General features: G+C 40.1%; 1 protein-coding gene across 4 annotated transcripts in view; it reads right to left on the bottom strand.

Moving 5' to 3' along the window:
- LOC117790057 (homeotic protein ultrabithorax) overlaps positions 1 to 16,689 on the bottom strand; it is an 87,991-nt gene that overhangs the window by 11,670 nt on the left and 59,632 nt on the right. The window contains exon 2 of one of the 4 annotated variants that reach the window (XM_034629307.1): positions 15,459 to 16,373. The exons of the other annotated variants lie outside the window; for them this stretch is intronic. Within the exon in view, the coding sequence (XP_034485198.1) occupies positions 16,312 to 16,373 (62 nt within the window). The 3' untranslated portion in view covers positions 15,459 to 16,311. Of the gene's footprint in view, positions 1 to 15,458; positions 16,374 to 16,689 lie in introns of those variants that run through there. 4 annotated transcript variants of the gene reach the window in all.

Genomic DNA, 16,689 nt, shown 5'->3' with positions numbered 1-16,689 from the left:
TGGTGTGTGACATCATATCGTATATTGTCGCATGAATTTACGTGACCATATGTTGTCGCTGGAGCGCATAAATTCCATGGGGCCACAGACTGGGCGACGGCTTCAAGTGGAACTCAGAACAGTCCCCGGATCCTGCGCCCACCCCCTGCCTCAGACACCAGCACAGACGGTGGCAACCCTTGCAAGTGTTGATATTTCACCAAGTTTTTGCATGTGCAAAACAAAAAACAATGAATTTGAATTTATTGAATTTAATTTGAAATCGCACAGGAGTCGACAACAGCTGGCAATAAGATATGTTACTTTGATACTTCGATACTCCTATTATCCGATATTCTGTTACTTATGTTGCCACTAATATATCATTAGATCCAAGCCTGGGGATATAGTTCTAGTCGTAGTCTTAGCTTGCAGCCAGCCCGGCATATGAATATTTAAACTCGCATTTGGCATTCGCCTAATGAAGCTGCGCGAAATTCGTTTTTAATTGCCACTGAAAATCCCGAAGATGGCGGCCAGAAAAATTTGGTTTTAATTGCTGGCAAAGCGGCGGAGAGAACCCAAACCTAAAGCCCAGCACAGACCTAGCCACTTGTGTTTTTTAGTCTTTGGCCGCCCCCAAACTCGATTTTGCAGCTAATGGATGACGGCAAAACTGTTGGCCTGTCCTGGGTCTGGGGAGGCAGAGGAGTAGAGAGAGGGAAGAGGGGTTTCAGCATCGGCATCGGCAGCGGCATCGGCACAGCAGCCAATTAAAGGCATGACATAAATCCAGATGTGACTTGTATTGGGTGTTTCCGCCTGCGGCCCACATTCTCTCTCTCTGTGCAACGCGAGGCACAAAAAGACAGCGCCAAAAAATGTTCAAGATTGTTGCGAACAAAACAAAAAGTCGAGGAAAACTTTGCAACAACCAACCCAAAGCAGGCCCAGACAACCCAACAACCAAACAACCAAACAACCAACCAACCGACAGACGGACAAACCGACACACGGACGGACGGACAACCGCTCGCTTTTCATGCTCACGCCCGTTGTTTCGTTTTACAATGTTTTTTTTTTCCAGGTTATATACTCTTTTTTTTTATTTTTTTTTATTATTGCATTGTACGAGTATTTTTCTACTTGAGTTGGCAGCACCGCCTGCCCTGCAGTTGTTGTTGTTGTTCTTGTTGTTATTGTTGTTGTTGCCATTTCAACATGCACTTCACTTGCTGGCAAAAGAAACCGCAGCTTATGTTAGTATCTTTGGCTTTGCCTTCTCATACGATACGGTCCTGGTACCGTTGGATTCATTCCCAAAACTGAACGATGCTCTCCCCTCCTCTCTTTCTCTCTTTCTCTCTATCTGTCTCTCTTTGCTGCCTTCCTTTGGGGAATACTGAGCAGCCCCTCATGCGTCGCTACATTAAAATTCTTCCCAGTCGAAGTCGAGTCCAACTCCAAGTCCGATTCCGAGTCCAAGTTAACTAATTTATGTCGGACGACTTGGAATTAATGAATAAATGGCGGGGGCGCTTAGACGAATGGCCCGACCATGCTTGGAAATATGTAAATTACTTGGCAAAATACAAAAAACTTCAAGAATAAAATAACAACAAGAACAACAATAAGAAACATGCAAGAAATGCCACACGCAATCTTTAGAGGGTAATGTAAACTTTTCTATACTTCGTATTACCATTTATAAAGTGCAAATTACTTGGGCCCTGAGTTTCAGCAGCTGCGAATACCTCAAATTACATGAACAGTCCTTAAAAATATTTAACTTTGTCTCAAAGTAAAAGCCTTAAATTGGGACTGTATCAAAATATTATGTGAATAAACATAATTATGACAATTTTAAAGTGAAATATTTAAGTAAATGCTGGGATTATAGAGTGAAATTACTGGAGTTTTTATGACGTTTATCAGGGAATGTAAATAATAATTATATATTTCTTTTTAAATACACTAAGTGTAACTTTAAAAGAGCGTGAAATATATCAATCTTCTTCTTTTGAGATAAATAAAATTATGGTCAAACAACTACAAAATAAAGGTTAAATTAATTATGAGGTATACTTTAAGATCTAAACAATAATCAGAATTTTTCAGCATGAATCCCATAAAATAATGATTTTTTCTGCAGCTTAATTTTTCTTTCATTATTTTTGAAAAAAAAAAACATAAAAATAAATGTAAAAAATCATGTATGATTTATAATAAAACTTATAATGATTACAGTTCCTGTTATACATTTATCTATCAATATCAAGAAACTTCAGTGAAACTAAAGGAATATATCCAAAACTTATGTTCCCATCATCTGCTGTCTGTCAGAGCAGAGCAACAACAAAAACAATTACAGTAGCAACAGCAGCAGCAGCAGATGAAACCAATAAAATTAATAATCATAATTAATATGATTTCTTCTTATCGAGGCGCGCAATTAAATTTGCTCGACATAAATCGAAGGGACCCCATTGGATGTTCCTGTCCCTGTTCGGGTGCCATATTAAAAATGCCCGCATTTGTCGCCTGCCCATTCTCGAACAAAAGTTCGGCAATTAAATTGGCCCAACACATGACGACAATGGGGTAAAATGCAAGTAGCAAATGAGTGGAAGTAATGGAGGAGAATGGAAAAGGAAAAGGAATGGGAATGGGAATGAGAAGAAACAAGATAAGTGGCTCTGAAGACGCAGCTTGGGCATTATCTTTGGGCAAACAGACATGACAACGCGGCACAAATAATAAATCGCATAAAATATAATTATGAAATTTGTAGCTTGTTTGCCCACAGCGAGGGGTGCTACAGGGGAATGGGGGTTGGCGGTTGGCGGTTGGCCATGTGGCCCAGGGCTGCATGGGAGGTTAGGGGGAAGGAGGGAAGGAGGTCCCTCTCAATGCAGTGCACTGAGTTAATACGCGGCTGTAATTAACTTGTGATTTATTGGTTCAAGTTTTAAGCGCTACGGCAACGCTTCATTGGTCGCTCTTTTCTTTTATATTCTTTGCATTTTCTTTTCATTTTGCTCCTTTCACTGCCTTCCATCTTCTGTTACAGCAGTTCCTTTCTTTTGACTGGGCACTTGTCGCGCTTTTTGGTTCATTTCGTAAACTTTCTCCGCTCGCTGCTTTATTCGCAACAAAATGTCTTAAAAGTAAAGCTAATTTATAAGTAGTCGCTGGCACCACTGAACCACTGAACCACCCACCGCCCACCGCCCACCTTTAATATTAAATGTTACACCAGGGACACATTTCGATGAAATATTTCGTAAAAAGTGTCTACGGTCGAAAAAAGCGAGACTGAGCCTCTTCTATTCTCAGTTAGCTTCACCTTTTTGGCCAATGTCTTGGCTTCATCTTGGCTTTCTTTCTTTTGACTTTGGTCCTGGTCCTGGTCGCCCAAAACTTTCTCCTTGCGGCATTCATGAGCTTCAGCTACAGTGCCACGCCTTCGCCGGCAGCTCACGCACGTGGCAGATGTGAGGCAAGTTGCTGGAAGATGCTGCTGGCATTGCCTTCATTGTTGTTGCCATTGTTTTTTCGCCATGTTGTTGCTGTTGTTGTTCTGCCAAGACGTGCCAGGGGGGTAGAGGGTGGACCCAAGAATTATTACCGACCAAATAAGCGATATTTCTCGAGGGATGAATGTGCTTTGGTGCGTGTTTTATTTTATTTCGTTGAGTTACAACCCGCCAGCTAACGGTACACGCTCTCCCTTTGCCTAGGGGTTGCACAGGAGCGGGGGGGGTTGTGTGTGTGTGTACTAGTTGTGTCTTGGTACGCATGGCTGCCGCAGCTAAAGGAGGCGCCTCAGCTGAGGCAACGGCAACGGCAACGACGAGGGCAGGGGAAATGTCGAATGCGAAATTAAGAAAACATGGCAGTAAAATTGGGTAATAAATCATTGGGGGTTCTCAAAGTGTTGCCTTTATATACTGCGCTGCGACATCACAGTTGGAATTTGTTGTGCTACAAATTATATAGATTTTGCGACATTTTCAGAGCAAATAACAACGATAGAAGAGTCACATCTGTAAAGTGTTCAAGCTAATCACGAGTATAAATAAAACGGCTTTAATTGCTATGAAATTCTATTTAAAGTACTTCCTACTCCATTATCGGAGCATCTATTGATAGGTTGATCCCAACCCACCTGGCATTGTTCACAGCAAAGTCGATAGCAATTCCCCTTAATCCCGCCATGCTCAGATACATGTGTGTGATTAAAATGGCGATATGAATGCATAATAATACCAGAGTTATGAGTGTTGGGCCGCAGCACAAAAAAAAAAGGAGAACAGAACCAGACTCAGACTCAGAGCCATTCCCATTGACGCATAAAATTGCAGTGAACTAAGCGGCAGGCGCAAAGTGCAGTACCCATCCCCCTCATTGCCCCTGCCTTGCCCTGGGTCCGGCCATCAACGCCGGGTGAGTAAGTGAGCTGAACTTTGATGCCGCCACATTCTATTCACATTTGCGAGTGCGAGTGCGAGTACGAGTACGAGTACCTATGGCCATATATCTCCAATGGTCGGACTAGGACTGTTATTTTGTGCATGTGTGTGTGTAGAGTCCGAAGCCGAAAAGCCGTAAAGCCAATGGCGGGACGAGGCACCAGACCAGGGCTGGCGCACTGGCAAAGACTGCCGCCGTTGCCTCTGGAAGATTTATGCAGTTCATATTCACATTTTCCAAACGCCGCATACCAGGCGCAGCATTCGAACGCAGGGGGCATGCACGGTTTGCGGCATGCACATGGATATCAACATTGTAAACGTGCCTAAGCGTGCATGTGTGTGTGTGTAAGAGAGAGAGAGAGAGAGAAAAGTGTGAGGAAGAGAGAAGCATATGAAAGGCCAGTCGCAGTTGTTGAAGCTTTTTGGGCGCAAAATGTGCGCTGAGCATTGCAGTTTGTTGTTGTTGCTAGTCTCCAAAAAACGACGCCACATCACAGTGGTACAACATTAAGATGTGTGCAATTCTAAGAAATTTACAAATCAACATTTCATTTGTTTTTCACAATACATTTAATAAATATCCAATAAACTGAATAAATCAAGATCGAATTTCTTTTATATTTATTGTCAATAATTATTCATATATACATACATGAACGAGTAACTAAAAAATATATTCTATTAAAAAGTGTTGTAAAAATAATTTTTTATGATAATAATTTTGATTATGCTAATATTTAGACTGATAAAATTGTGGTACAATGATGAAATTATTCTAAATTTGCTGCATGCGAACCACTGTGCGCTGACTGTTGGCCTAGCCTAGCCGAGCCCTGTCCATAACCAAGTGTTGTAAGGGGAGGCTAAAGACTGGGACTGGGAGGGGACTGGGAGGGGACTGGAGTGGAGCTCTGGTATGGCTGCTGGATGACTGCAGGCTCGTGCAAGCGTTTGGAGCACACTGCATATTAAGTTATTGTATATTAGGTGTTAAATCAGATAAATTTTCGCATAATACCGCATACAGCACTCGGATTTTCAAAGATTAACGTGGCGCACACAGTCATTGGTCAGTTGTTGTTGTGGTAGTTGTTGTCAGTGTAAGTGTGAATGTGTGTGTGTGTGTGAGTTGAGTTGTGCTTGGGCTGTGGCTGCAGCATTTTGGAGCTGTTTTAATCATTTGAATGCTGCACATTGTTTTCAAGCTCCCCTTCAATGCCGCCTCTAAACACTGTTGCACTTTATTTGCAACGTTGCGTGTATGTGTGTGTCTCTGTGTGTGTGTGAGTGTATCGGGACTGATAAACATTATTGCAATTGGTATTCCATAGTATTCGATTTCGCTTTGATCATTTGCCACATGCAATCGACCGAGCATGAAAATTGCAATCCAAATTGCATTGTTAACAGATTATTAAAATGAAAATAAATTGATGCAAATTTATAATTGCACAAAGATTGCAAAACAGGAAGAAAAAAATTGAAATAAATCAATTGTGAATACTAGACTAGTAGATACGCAGCTATGAAATTGTTAAATATTTATAAAACAATTAAAATGCATTTAGAACACTGAAAGTTACGCATTTTTCTAAACAATTAAATGAACTTAAATATATTTCGATTTCTTGGTATGATGTTATACCCAGCATAGCTTCTTCAACAGCTACAGGGTATATAATCGAAGTGCATGAAATTTGTCTGCGGGCGCTTCATTAAGGCGAAATAAAATTGCTGTTGTTTTTGTTTTTGTTGCTGCTACTGGTGTATGTTTAAAAATAAATTTCACTGTTATTAAACAAAAGCTATTGTGTTTTATGAAAAGCGCATAAATAAAATGGCAAAAAGGCGACGCAGCGCTCGCTTTAATTTATTATGACAAGTTGCTCTGGCACTTTTATCTCTCGGCACACAAATTTTGCAGCCAGGCAGCAGCAGCAACAAAAACAAAAACAAACACATACAAATACACACATATGTACATATAGTATACATATTTATATACATATATATTTGATATTTATGCTGGTGTTTGTGTATTATACAAAAATATATATATATGTATACGCAATAAAATAACCACAAAACAAACTCTGCCCAAAAGCTGCTCTCGAAAACTAACTGCCAAAGCAACACACATACAAAAACCCACCAACACTTACACACACACACACACACACACACACACACACACACACATACACTCGCTGATAAGAAGCAGCAACATATTCTGGCTAGTACCTAAATGGCATGACAAATAAGTTGGCAATACAATTTACAGGCCATGAAATGGAATTTAGGTGCAGTTTAGTTAACTAAAAGTTCTCTTTTTAGGTAATTAAGTAGTTGAGTCATTTAACTACGAATTTATATAAAAATATTGAATATATTAATTTTCTATAATTTGATTTAAATATGAATTGATTGTCTCAATTTTAATTGAACATGTTATTTGATTTATTGGGAATTTAAACAGCATTAAAAATGCAAATGAATTATTTAATAAAAGATCTATAGCTACATTTTCTTCTGCCTGTATAAAGTATCATTAAAGTCACAGAATCAGATAAATTCACGTCTCACTTGGTTAAGAGACTCTTTTAAGCTGCAACATTGCAACGTTTTTGGGGCACTTGCATCCTGCACAGCGGGGCAGACCAAGTGGCAACATCTGCAGGGGGCAACTGGCAAAAGGGGTGAGAATTGGGGGCTGCAAAATTGCGGCTATAACTCATGGCTGTTGAGTATGTGTTAAGATGGTCTCTTGGCCAAATAAATTTGCAGATTAAGCGCATAAATAAGACGAACGTTGCAAGAGAATATTCAAAGATGCAGAACTGAGAGACTGAGAAATGCAATTGCATTAAAACTGAGGCGCACATATTTAATTTAATTAAAATTAATTTATAAGCAACTCTCAGGCACTTGGTGCAACTTTTGTTTGCTCGTATTAATAATATTTGCAAGTTCGAGTTATGCGGCGAGACGAAAGACTGCCACAGCTTGGCCCTGCAAACCGATTTACCTTGCAGCTGCAGCAGTTGCATGCAGCAAACAGCAGACAGGAAGGTGGGCTGGCAGGGGCAGATGGGACACGTTCCAGAGTCAGAGTTGGTAAGCTCTGTTGCAAGGCGACTGGTCAGCAGGTTGTTCTGCCTGTTGTCGTTGATTTGTTTTGGCCAGTTGCCGGTGTTGTTGCTGTTGTTGTTGTTGCTGTTGTTGCGCGCTTTTCAAATTGCCCGTTGAACGTTCGTCGGGTGAGTAAAACGATTACCCGCCGGCTAGTCCTGCTTCGGTTAGAGTGCTCTCGTATGTGTTGCAACAACTATTATTAAGCGCGCTCAGTTGTTGCTCCTCTTGTTGTTGTTAGTATACATATATATATATAAATATATATATATTTAAACAAGTTGTTGTTGCTGTTGTTGCGGCCATTGTTCTGCTTTGGCTGAAAATTATTATTCGCATGCCAAAATGAATTGAGCTGGTCGAGACGTGGCAGAGGCTCGACTCTTGGCATGCAACATGTTTAGTTTATTCATAAACTCACACACACACACACACACACACACACACACTCACTTGGGGTGTGAGTGCGTCGGCATATTCAAAAGTAGCCGCATTAAATGAGCGGCCTCAGCGCGCACTCAAATTGCCCAGTTATTAAGTAAATTGATTTTAAGTATGTTTCCAAATTATTTACTTCTAAATGTTTTGCTGTGTTTTTTTTTTTTTCTTTCGCTTTCTAACAATTTACATGCATATAAATATGGCTTTTGTTGTGGCACTTGTTAGAGCAACCGGAACTATGGAGTTGAAGACCAACTTGCGACAGCACTAAAAATTGATTGTTAACATCACCTGCAATTTGCTTGCGATTGCCATTTAGATATGCCGCAGCTAAAGTGCTGCATAATATGTTGCAAGCTGATATTGCAATTAAGATTATGCCACGTAAAAGCAGCAATTCAATTTTAAACCATGTTAATAACTTGCAATAAAATAAAAAATATAAATTTAACAATTTAGAGTTCATTTTAAATATTTAGTAAACATTTTCAGAATATTCTAATCTATCTAGATATGTTATTTTAATTTTTAATAAACTTTTTATCATGCTGCATATGTATATGGCTTAGAAATGCTAAACTCTAGTGTAAATATAGATGTTGTACTTTGACTTAAATTACACATGTGTTCGTCTAGTTTTCCACAATTTCCGCCCATGATTACATATATCAGGGGGCATAAATGAAGATTTCTATTAACTGACGTTAAATTTAATTTAATATAAAACTAACAACATACATAACTTGGCCAAATGAGCGCATTGCATGCAAAATGCAAAAACCAACAGCAACAAAATTGTTAAATGATAATCAGTTAGTCGAGTTGAGTTGGGGAGCAACTGCAACCACTTGTTGTTGCTTTTGTTGTTGTTGTTGCTGTTGCAGGCAGCAGTCAATGAAAATGCTTCATAAACAATGCAATTAAACTAATGACTGTGCCAGGTACTGCAAACTGACCAACGGCACCACATTGTAGCCACACCACATTGGACCACACAAGATGAAGCTGACGAAGACAGTGAAGACACCGGTTCTTCTGGCTCCGTCAACAAAACAAATGTGGCTCGTTCATCAGGCGGCTTTTGGCACTTGTGCATATGATTAACCTAAGCTAAGGCAATGCCAATGGTGGTGTGGTGGTGCGGTGGTTCGGTGTTGCTTAATACGTGAGTTGGCGCTGCCACGTGCACCGCAAAGTGGTTGCCTGATGAAATGTGCGCGATTGTCTAATGGGTCGCCAAATGGGCAGCGGCTTCTACTTCTACTTGGATGAGCTCGTCTTGATGTATTGCTTCAAGTCCAGAGCCATTGCAACCTCGGCTGCTGCTGCTCTTTGCCATGTTTATGGTTGCCATGGCAGCAGCAGCTATAACAACGAGAAGTTAACCGGTTTTTTGGTTATCTTAAAAACCCGACTCGAATACAGGTAGAGCCACAGCAGCAGCAGCCGGTTCCGAGTGGTCGCCTACTGTGCTACAGTCTCGTGGTGGCTCGCATGTTGGTGGTGGCTTTAATGGCTTCCGCCAGCGGATCATAGGAGTGAAATAAATGGCCAGACGGAACCAATAAACGTCGCGCGTTGTGCGTTCAACGCTCGTTCAGCCAAAATGAGTTAAGAACTGTGGACAGTTTCTGCAAGTCGTTGACTCATTGCGATTTATGGTCCGAGGAAGACAGAGAGAGACAGTAAAAGAAAGAAAGAGAAGATGATATGTAAGTAACGCCCACGGATAAAAAGTTGCTGAAATTCCTTGTCTGACCATTTACTTGTCGTAATAATACATTTTGCATTATAATAATAATATCGGGCTCTTGTATATATAAAATTGCCTAGACAGTCATCAATCAGTCGGGGCTCAAAGGAATTGACCTGAACTGGACCGCACTGCACTTTACTTAGCTCAGCTGCTTCGGGGTGAATGTGAATGTGAAGGTGAAGGCGAAGCTTTGTCCAAGACCAAGAGAGTCCACCACCACTTGGTTTTTATAATAAAAGTAATTGCATCTTTACCCTTTAGGGTTAGCGAGTGAAGCAAATTGCGACTTGAATGCAATGCGCTTTTCTATAAGCATAAAAATTGCTATAATTTGCTAAAGATTACGTTTTATCCATAACCATAATTCCCCCCCTCTACAACCAGCCAACCCCATTTTTGTTAAAAAAAAAAAAACAAGATAGCAATTTATTTTTTACTGAAATGCACTCAATCAATATAGACAATATGGCAAACTCTACTAACTATTATTATAAATGATGGATTGCTTTGAAAGGCCTTTTTGAAAACATTTTCGAGTGAAGGGCACCTAATAATGTGCAAAGTATAAAAAAATCTCAAGATACAAAGCGAAAGAGAAGCTATAATACAAATATTTACTTTAGAAATTAATTTTTTTTTTTAATATTTAAACTTGAAAACATTTAATGAGAAATACATAAGATTCTTAATTTTTTGTTTTATCTTAAATACAAATATTTCTCAAATAAAAACAGTTAAGCTACTTTTATTTTTATTTTTCGTACAATAATTTTCAGAAATGACAGAAAATGGCCAAAATGGTTGAGGTCTTTAGTTCGATGAGTGCACGACGACAAATGGCAACTATTTCAACTATTTACACTTTATAACCAAGTTGCCCAATGAAGCAAACATCGTCCAGTGGCGCCACATGGCTGCCTCATTGTTATTGCCCCTCCTGCCTCTCGTCCTTCTCATGTTCATGTTCTTGTTGTTGTTGCTTGTTTGCTATTGGATTTTGGTTGGACGTACTGTGAACTGTGGACTGCGGCCTGACTGGCTCTTTGGCTGTCTGGTTGAATGTGGCAGCCCCAAAAGCAGATAACAAATATTTGCAGGAAACCATGAGCCCCTTAATTAGTGTAAAGAAGCTCTCAGCTCTCTCGAATTGCCCCTGGAACGGGGGGGAGGAGTACGGGTTGGAGAACTCATAAAATGCCAGAAAGGAAGCAATTTATCAAAGTTTTGTTGCTTAATTGTCGTCTGTGCGGTGTTGGCAGTGAAAGTTGTCCCTTTGCCGTTTCGAGAGTCCTGCGAAACAGTTTCTACAGTGGAGAGAGATTTCTGAAAACGAGGGCGTGTGCGGTTGTTCATTTGCCTGCCCCCCCAATCCTAATGATAAATGCTGTGGGACATTTTTAAGCAACCTTCCCCCCATCAACATAATCATCGATTTTGCCTGGGCTGCAGTTTTCAAGATATTTTCCACATCATAAATACATAAGGAGAGCCGACGCATCGACTGTGAAGGGGGAGTGGCAGGGGGAGCAGACGTTGGGGGAAACGGAGAGTAAACACACGGCTTCTGTGTGCCGTCACATTTATAACAATTTAAAATTGCACGAAAAAATGGCAATAAAATCCCACAGACAAACGAAATTACGTGACCAATGTGTTTTATTACGATTTTATTGCGAAAATGCGAAGAAGTCAGCCTGCCGCAAGGGAGGGGAGGGGCAACGGGGAGGAAGGCAGGCAATGGAAGCAGCGGAGCAACCGCAAATATGACTGCGTCTGGGAAGCGCTTTATTATTTATCTTTCGGCTGAAATCGGCACAGAAGCCAAACAGAAACCGGAGCAGAGCAGAGAGCAGAGGTGTGGCAACTGAAGGGGGAAGGGGCAGGGGCAGAAACAGGCGCAGGAGCAGTTGATGCCTTTTGGCACGTGAGCGTCTCGAATGCGAGGGTTGTAACTAGAGTACTAGCCGCTGTTTAATTTATGTTCTATCTCAGTCTTAACACTACTTCTCACGTGTCAGGTTAATACGAAATTTATGTGCCACCGTCAGCTGAAATTGCTGTAGGCAAGTGTAACTCGAAATCCCCCAACTTCAACCCACCTTCCCCTTGAGGACAGGTCCATCATTTCATTTTCCTGCTTAAAACTGTGTCATACAAGTGATTTAACCACCAAAGCAACGGGGGCTGTTGTTCTGGCAAGAAGGGATGATTGCCGCCCTTAAAAACCCATAAATGGCCAACAAAAAACGCCCTCTGACAACTAAAGCTGACCGGAATGGTCAGAGTGTGGGAATGGGATATGTAAGGGGAAATGTTTATATTGGCCTATTGAAATTATATTAAGCTTATGCAGTTTGTTGTTGTCAACATTTTATTAAGTAATTTGCATAAATTTTCCAACAGCATATGCCGCTACCAGAAAGGGTGGAAAGGTGTGGAAAACCTTATTACAACTGTAATAAAATAAAATAAAACAAAAAACCACAATTTGATTTGCTTTCGTTTTGTGAGTATTATTAGTATTAGTATTAATAATGATCAGGCAAATTATACTCCCAAGACAGTATCGATATATGTATGACTCAGAACATGACTAGTTTAAGAAAATATGTATTTGAATTTTACATTAATTTCTCATACAATGTTGCACTTTATTTCAGCCACATTAGATCTGTGCCAAAATAAATACAAGTATATATACATACATATATATATCCTCATTGTCTCTCTGCAGTTGCAAACAGTTTGTAAAGACCAAAATCTTGCGCCAATAAAAATGATAAAGATTTTCTCGTGATGTTTTTTTTGCTCTCTTTTGCGGAAATATAAAATTGAATTATTGCATGCAATTTAAAAAACCAACAAAAGCTGACAGCAGTCAAGCTAAAAGCCAAGCCAACAACAAAAACAACAACAACAACATTGGCATTGCCAAAAAATTTGTCAAAATAATGGCGTTATTCTGCAGTGGTCTCCAAAGCGAAGCAGCGGGAAGGAGGAGGGGGCCAGGCAATTGAGTGAGTGTGGGCGGCAGTTGCGAGCCGACAAAGATGCCATAAGGCAGCAAGGATCCGCCAGGACCAAAGCATACACAAACACCAACACAAACACAAACATGATGCTGCTGGCGACGCTATGGTTTATCCTTTATCCTTATGCTTTTTTGCCCATTATTTGCTTTTGCAATTCAAAGCGATTAAGTACGACGACGCCGATGCAGAGGACGCGACAAAACTCGAGGCGAGTCGAGGCGAGTCGAGTCGAGTTGACTCGACTCGGGGGTCATTAAGGACGACATAAAACATGTTTTTGTTGCAATGGCAATAAGTATCTGTAGTTGTATCTATGTGTGAGTTTATAGAAATATTGCATGCCTAATGGCCAAGCCGAAAGTCGTATAACTCAATGGACTTCTAACCCTAGCTCTCCTTCTCTCACACTCCCTCTCTTTTACTCTCTCTCACTCCCTATTTCTCCTGCCAGTCTGGCCATTAGCACAAGCGGTTGCATTTACAATAATACAAAAAGACAGCAGGAATAGAAAAAGAATTTAAAAAAGTAAACCCCATTTAATAGAGCAATTATGACCAGTTGAAAGGCGAGAACTGAACTGAAAAACTCGCATTGAGCCAAGCGACGCGGCCATATTTCAAAGTGTTTGCCCGTAACTAATTAAGCAATTAATTTTCGAGCAAAGGCAGCAAACTCACACACACACAAACACACACCCATACATACACACAGTTTAGTATGAGAACAAGTTCAACAAACTTTTCTCAAAAAATAATTTACAGACTGCTGCTGTCGGGGAGTTTCGGGTTCCATAACCAATTGGTTATGGGCCAGGCCAATCCTTTTGCTTCATGCGTGTGCTGAGAAGTATGCAACACTTTTTTTCGCGCAGTCTTTATAAAATATGTTAAATGCCCCGAATTGCCGGAGGGTGTGAAAACTTGAATCAAAACCAAAAAGCAAACCACGCTGAATATTTATGATGCGATTAGCAGAACTTGCTGCTGCCTCTCTTCGCTGTTGTTGTTGTTACTGTTACTGTTGTTGTTGCTGTGCAGGTTGCAAGCAACACTCGAAATTTACGGCAAACTGGCAGCGAGGCAGGCAGGCAGTCAGGTTGCCAATTAAGCTGGGAGTGTGCCGCATGAATATGTAAATAAAAGCAGCTAATAAGTGGGTGTTTAATAACCGGATGGCCAACAGCCCAACGGGCCAACAGACCATCAGACCAACAACCCAAACGAACGACCATTCGAGCATTCAGGACCCCGAAAATGTAAGAGAAATTGCGAGAGTTGTGCCGTTTGTCAAGCGACAAAGGTAAAAAAACAAATGGGGGGCAAGGGCAGCCCAAGGGGTTTGGGGCAGCAGTAGCAACCCAAAAAGGTAGCATGTTTAATTTGCGTGGCATTTGCAACTGCCTGCGGCAAAAAGATAACGAAATAAAACGTTTGTCGGCATGGCGCAGAGGTGTAACGGAAGAGGGGAGTAGGAGAAACCGAAAAAAAAAAGTAAACGGAAAAACAAAATTTGTTGTAGCGCAGTGTAAACTAATTAAACAGCTTGCATGTGTAGGCAAATACGTGCGCGTATGTATTTGTATAAATAAATATTCGTATGTTGCCGCAAACTGGCAATTAAAGCGCGTCAAGCCATTAAAATGATGATTAAAATTTAATTTAGCGAAAATAATCAGGCTGCCTTTGATTAACTCCAAATGAGCGAGCCATTAAATCAAAAAAGCTTCAAAAAAGTGGGAAAAAAAATTAAAAAACAAATTTAAGCACGCCCCATGAATTCCATTAAAATTCAATTAAAATCGAAAACCAACAATGAAGAGCGCAATAAAAACTAATAATAATCGCGAGTTAATGGCTGCTGCACTCAAGCGCCGCCTGGCGTTCGCATTCAGCAAACGACTGTATGCAGTCCTTAATAAATATGCTGGCCTAGTCGTATGTGGATTGTGGCCTGTGTTCCAGGAAAACGCATTTATTCATTCATTAAACGCAGACAATTAAGTACCAGGAATTTCGTAGCACCATAAATTGTTACGCCCCCCAAACAACCCCAAGCACCCATTAAACTATATTTGGGCAGAGGGGCGACATTGCTGCAAATTGTCAGGTCAGCTGAAAATCTACATATGCACTGACCAAACAACTATTAAAACTATGTGACTCGACTCTGTTTTTGGGCCATCAACAACGTTGTGGATATTTTGGAAAATTTTCAATTTGCTAGCCTGACGGCCATTTTGCATTGGTCGAGACCATATTCTGGCCTCAAAACCGCCCCCGAGGCACAACCCCTAAAAAGGGTGCCAGCAGAGACAGACGGTTAATTGAAAATTCTTCCTCGAATCATATTAAAAATGAATTGTCAAACTAAATTGTTATGAAATTAAGGACACGCTAACGAATGACAGAGAATAAGAGAACTATACTATAATGAACTTATACTGAGTTGAACTTATTAATTGGAAACTCATGCTTTCTTATCTAGGATGTGATTTGCTCATCAGCTGCTCGAGATATCTAACTAGTGACGTATCGTTATGGCGGCTTACTTTTGTGAGCAACTGTATAAGTGTGTGAGTATGTATGTGAGTTGCTCGCAAGACATCAAATTACTTTCGTATGCAAATCAGCGGCTTTTCTGCAGACTTTTTTTCCAACAGTTGCCCCCGCCAACATCCCAACACCCCCCTTGCAACAGTGGCAACATTGGCAGACAGTCAGTCCTACAGATAGCAGACACGGCATTTGATCGGCACCAAATTTATCTCAATGATATGCAGATAAAACTAACAAGTACCAAGTTTCGTTATTTCTCTTTTTGCTTTGGAGCTGTTTCTTTTTTTTTACCACTTTGCTGCACTTCTCCGGCATGAAAGGGAGAGAGAGAGAGAGAGAGAGTGAGAGGAAAAACTACATTAGCAAATAAATTTATTTAGCATTACAAAAAATGAGGTAGCTGAGTGGCTGTTGCCGAGGAGAGAAGAGGAGAAGTGGTAAGAGTACTCAACGGATGTAAGAGGGTGTGTGTGTGTGTGAGAGTGTGTGTGTGTTAGGGCGCCATGAATTTATTTAAGATGCTTATTGATTGGATTTGATTTTATGCTATGGGAAAGTAAATTTGCGCAAATAAATTTAAATGAGGGCGTTGAGTTTTCTGCCTCTGCTGCCCCGCCCAGTTGTGGCAAGGCAGCACAATTTTTTTTTTTTTTTTTTTTTTTGGTCTGTCTTTGACTACGTAAACTAATCCCCGCATGTGTGCCCATATTGGAACCGGGTGAGATTCAGATTCCGAGACTGTGGGGGCCTTAGAAAAAACACGCATGAGTAATTTTCCAATTTTTGTTTCGCATTTGCAGCTAATCTGGAAAATGGTTTTTCTTTTGCCTCCGACTTGAAGCTGAGAGTTTTGGGTAGTTTATTTGTACATCTACTTGTGTTGCTGGTGGTTGCTTTGAAAAGTTTTATATTTATTTATTTACTCACTCTAAGTTGCATTCGCTTACTTTGTCAATGTATTCAAGGGATTTTGTGTCGATATTGTTGATAGACCACTACACTTACCTGGAAGGAAAAAAGAAAATATAAATTTATGTATTATACAGTAAAATATAAAATAAGCAGATTTTTATACAGATTTATTATGAGTAGAAAATATATATCAATTTTTTTTAATAATTGCTAAATTAGATAAGGCTTTTTTACATTTTATGACTTGAATTTTAAACAGCAAAAACATGCAGTTTTATTATTAAAATAAATGTTATAGATAATTATATAAATACTATCACAGGACATTCAGGATGTATTCAATTTTCCAAAATATATTTATCCCAATCGGAAGAATAAGAAATGTGAAATTATTATTCAAGCTCGCTTT

Source organism: Drosophila innubila (genome assembly GCF_004354385.1).
Source record: "Drosophila innubila isolate TH190305 chromosome 3R unlocalized genomic scaffold, UK_Dinn_1.0 2_E_3R, whole genome shotgun sequence".
Classification (NCBI taxonomy): domain Eukaryota; kingdom Metazoa; phylum Arthropoda; class Insecta; order Diptera; family Drosophilidae; genus Drosophila; species Drosophila innubila.
Note: the sequence above shows the minus strand (reverse complement) of the source record. Positions and strands in the feature narration are given on the sequence as shown.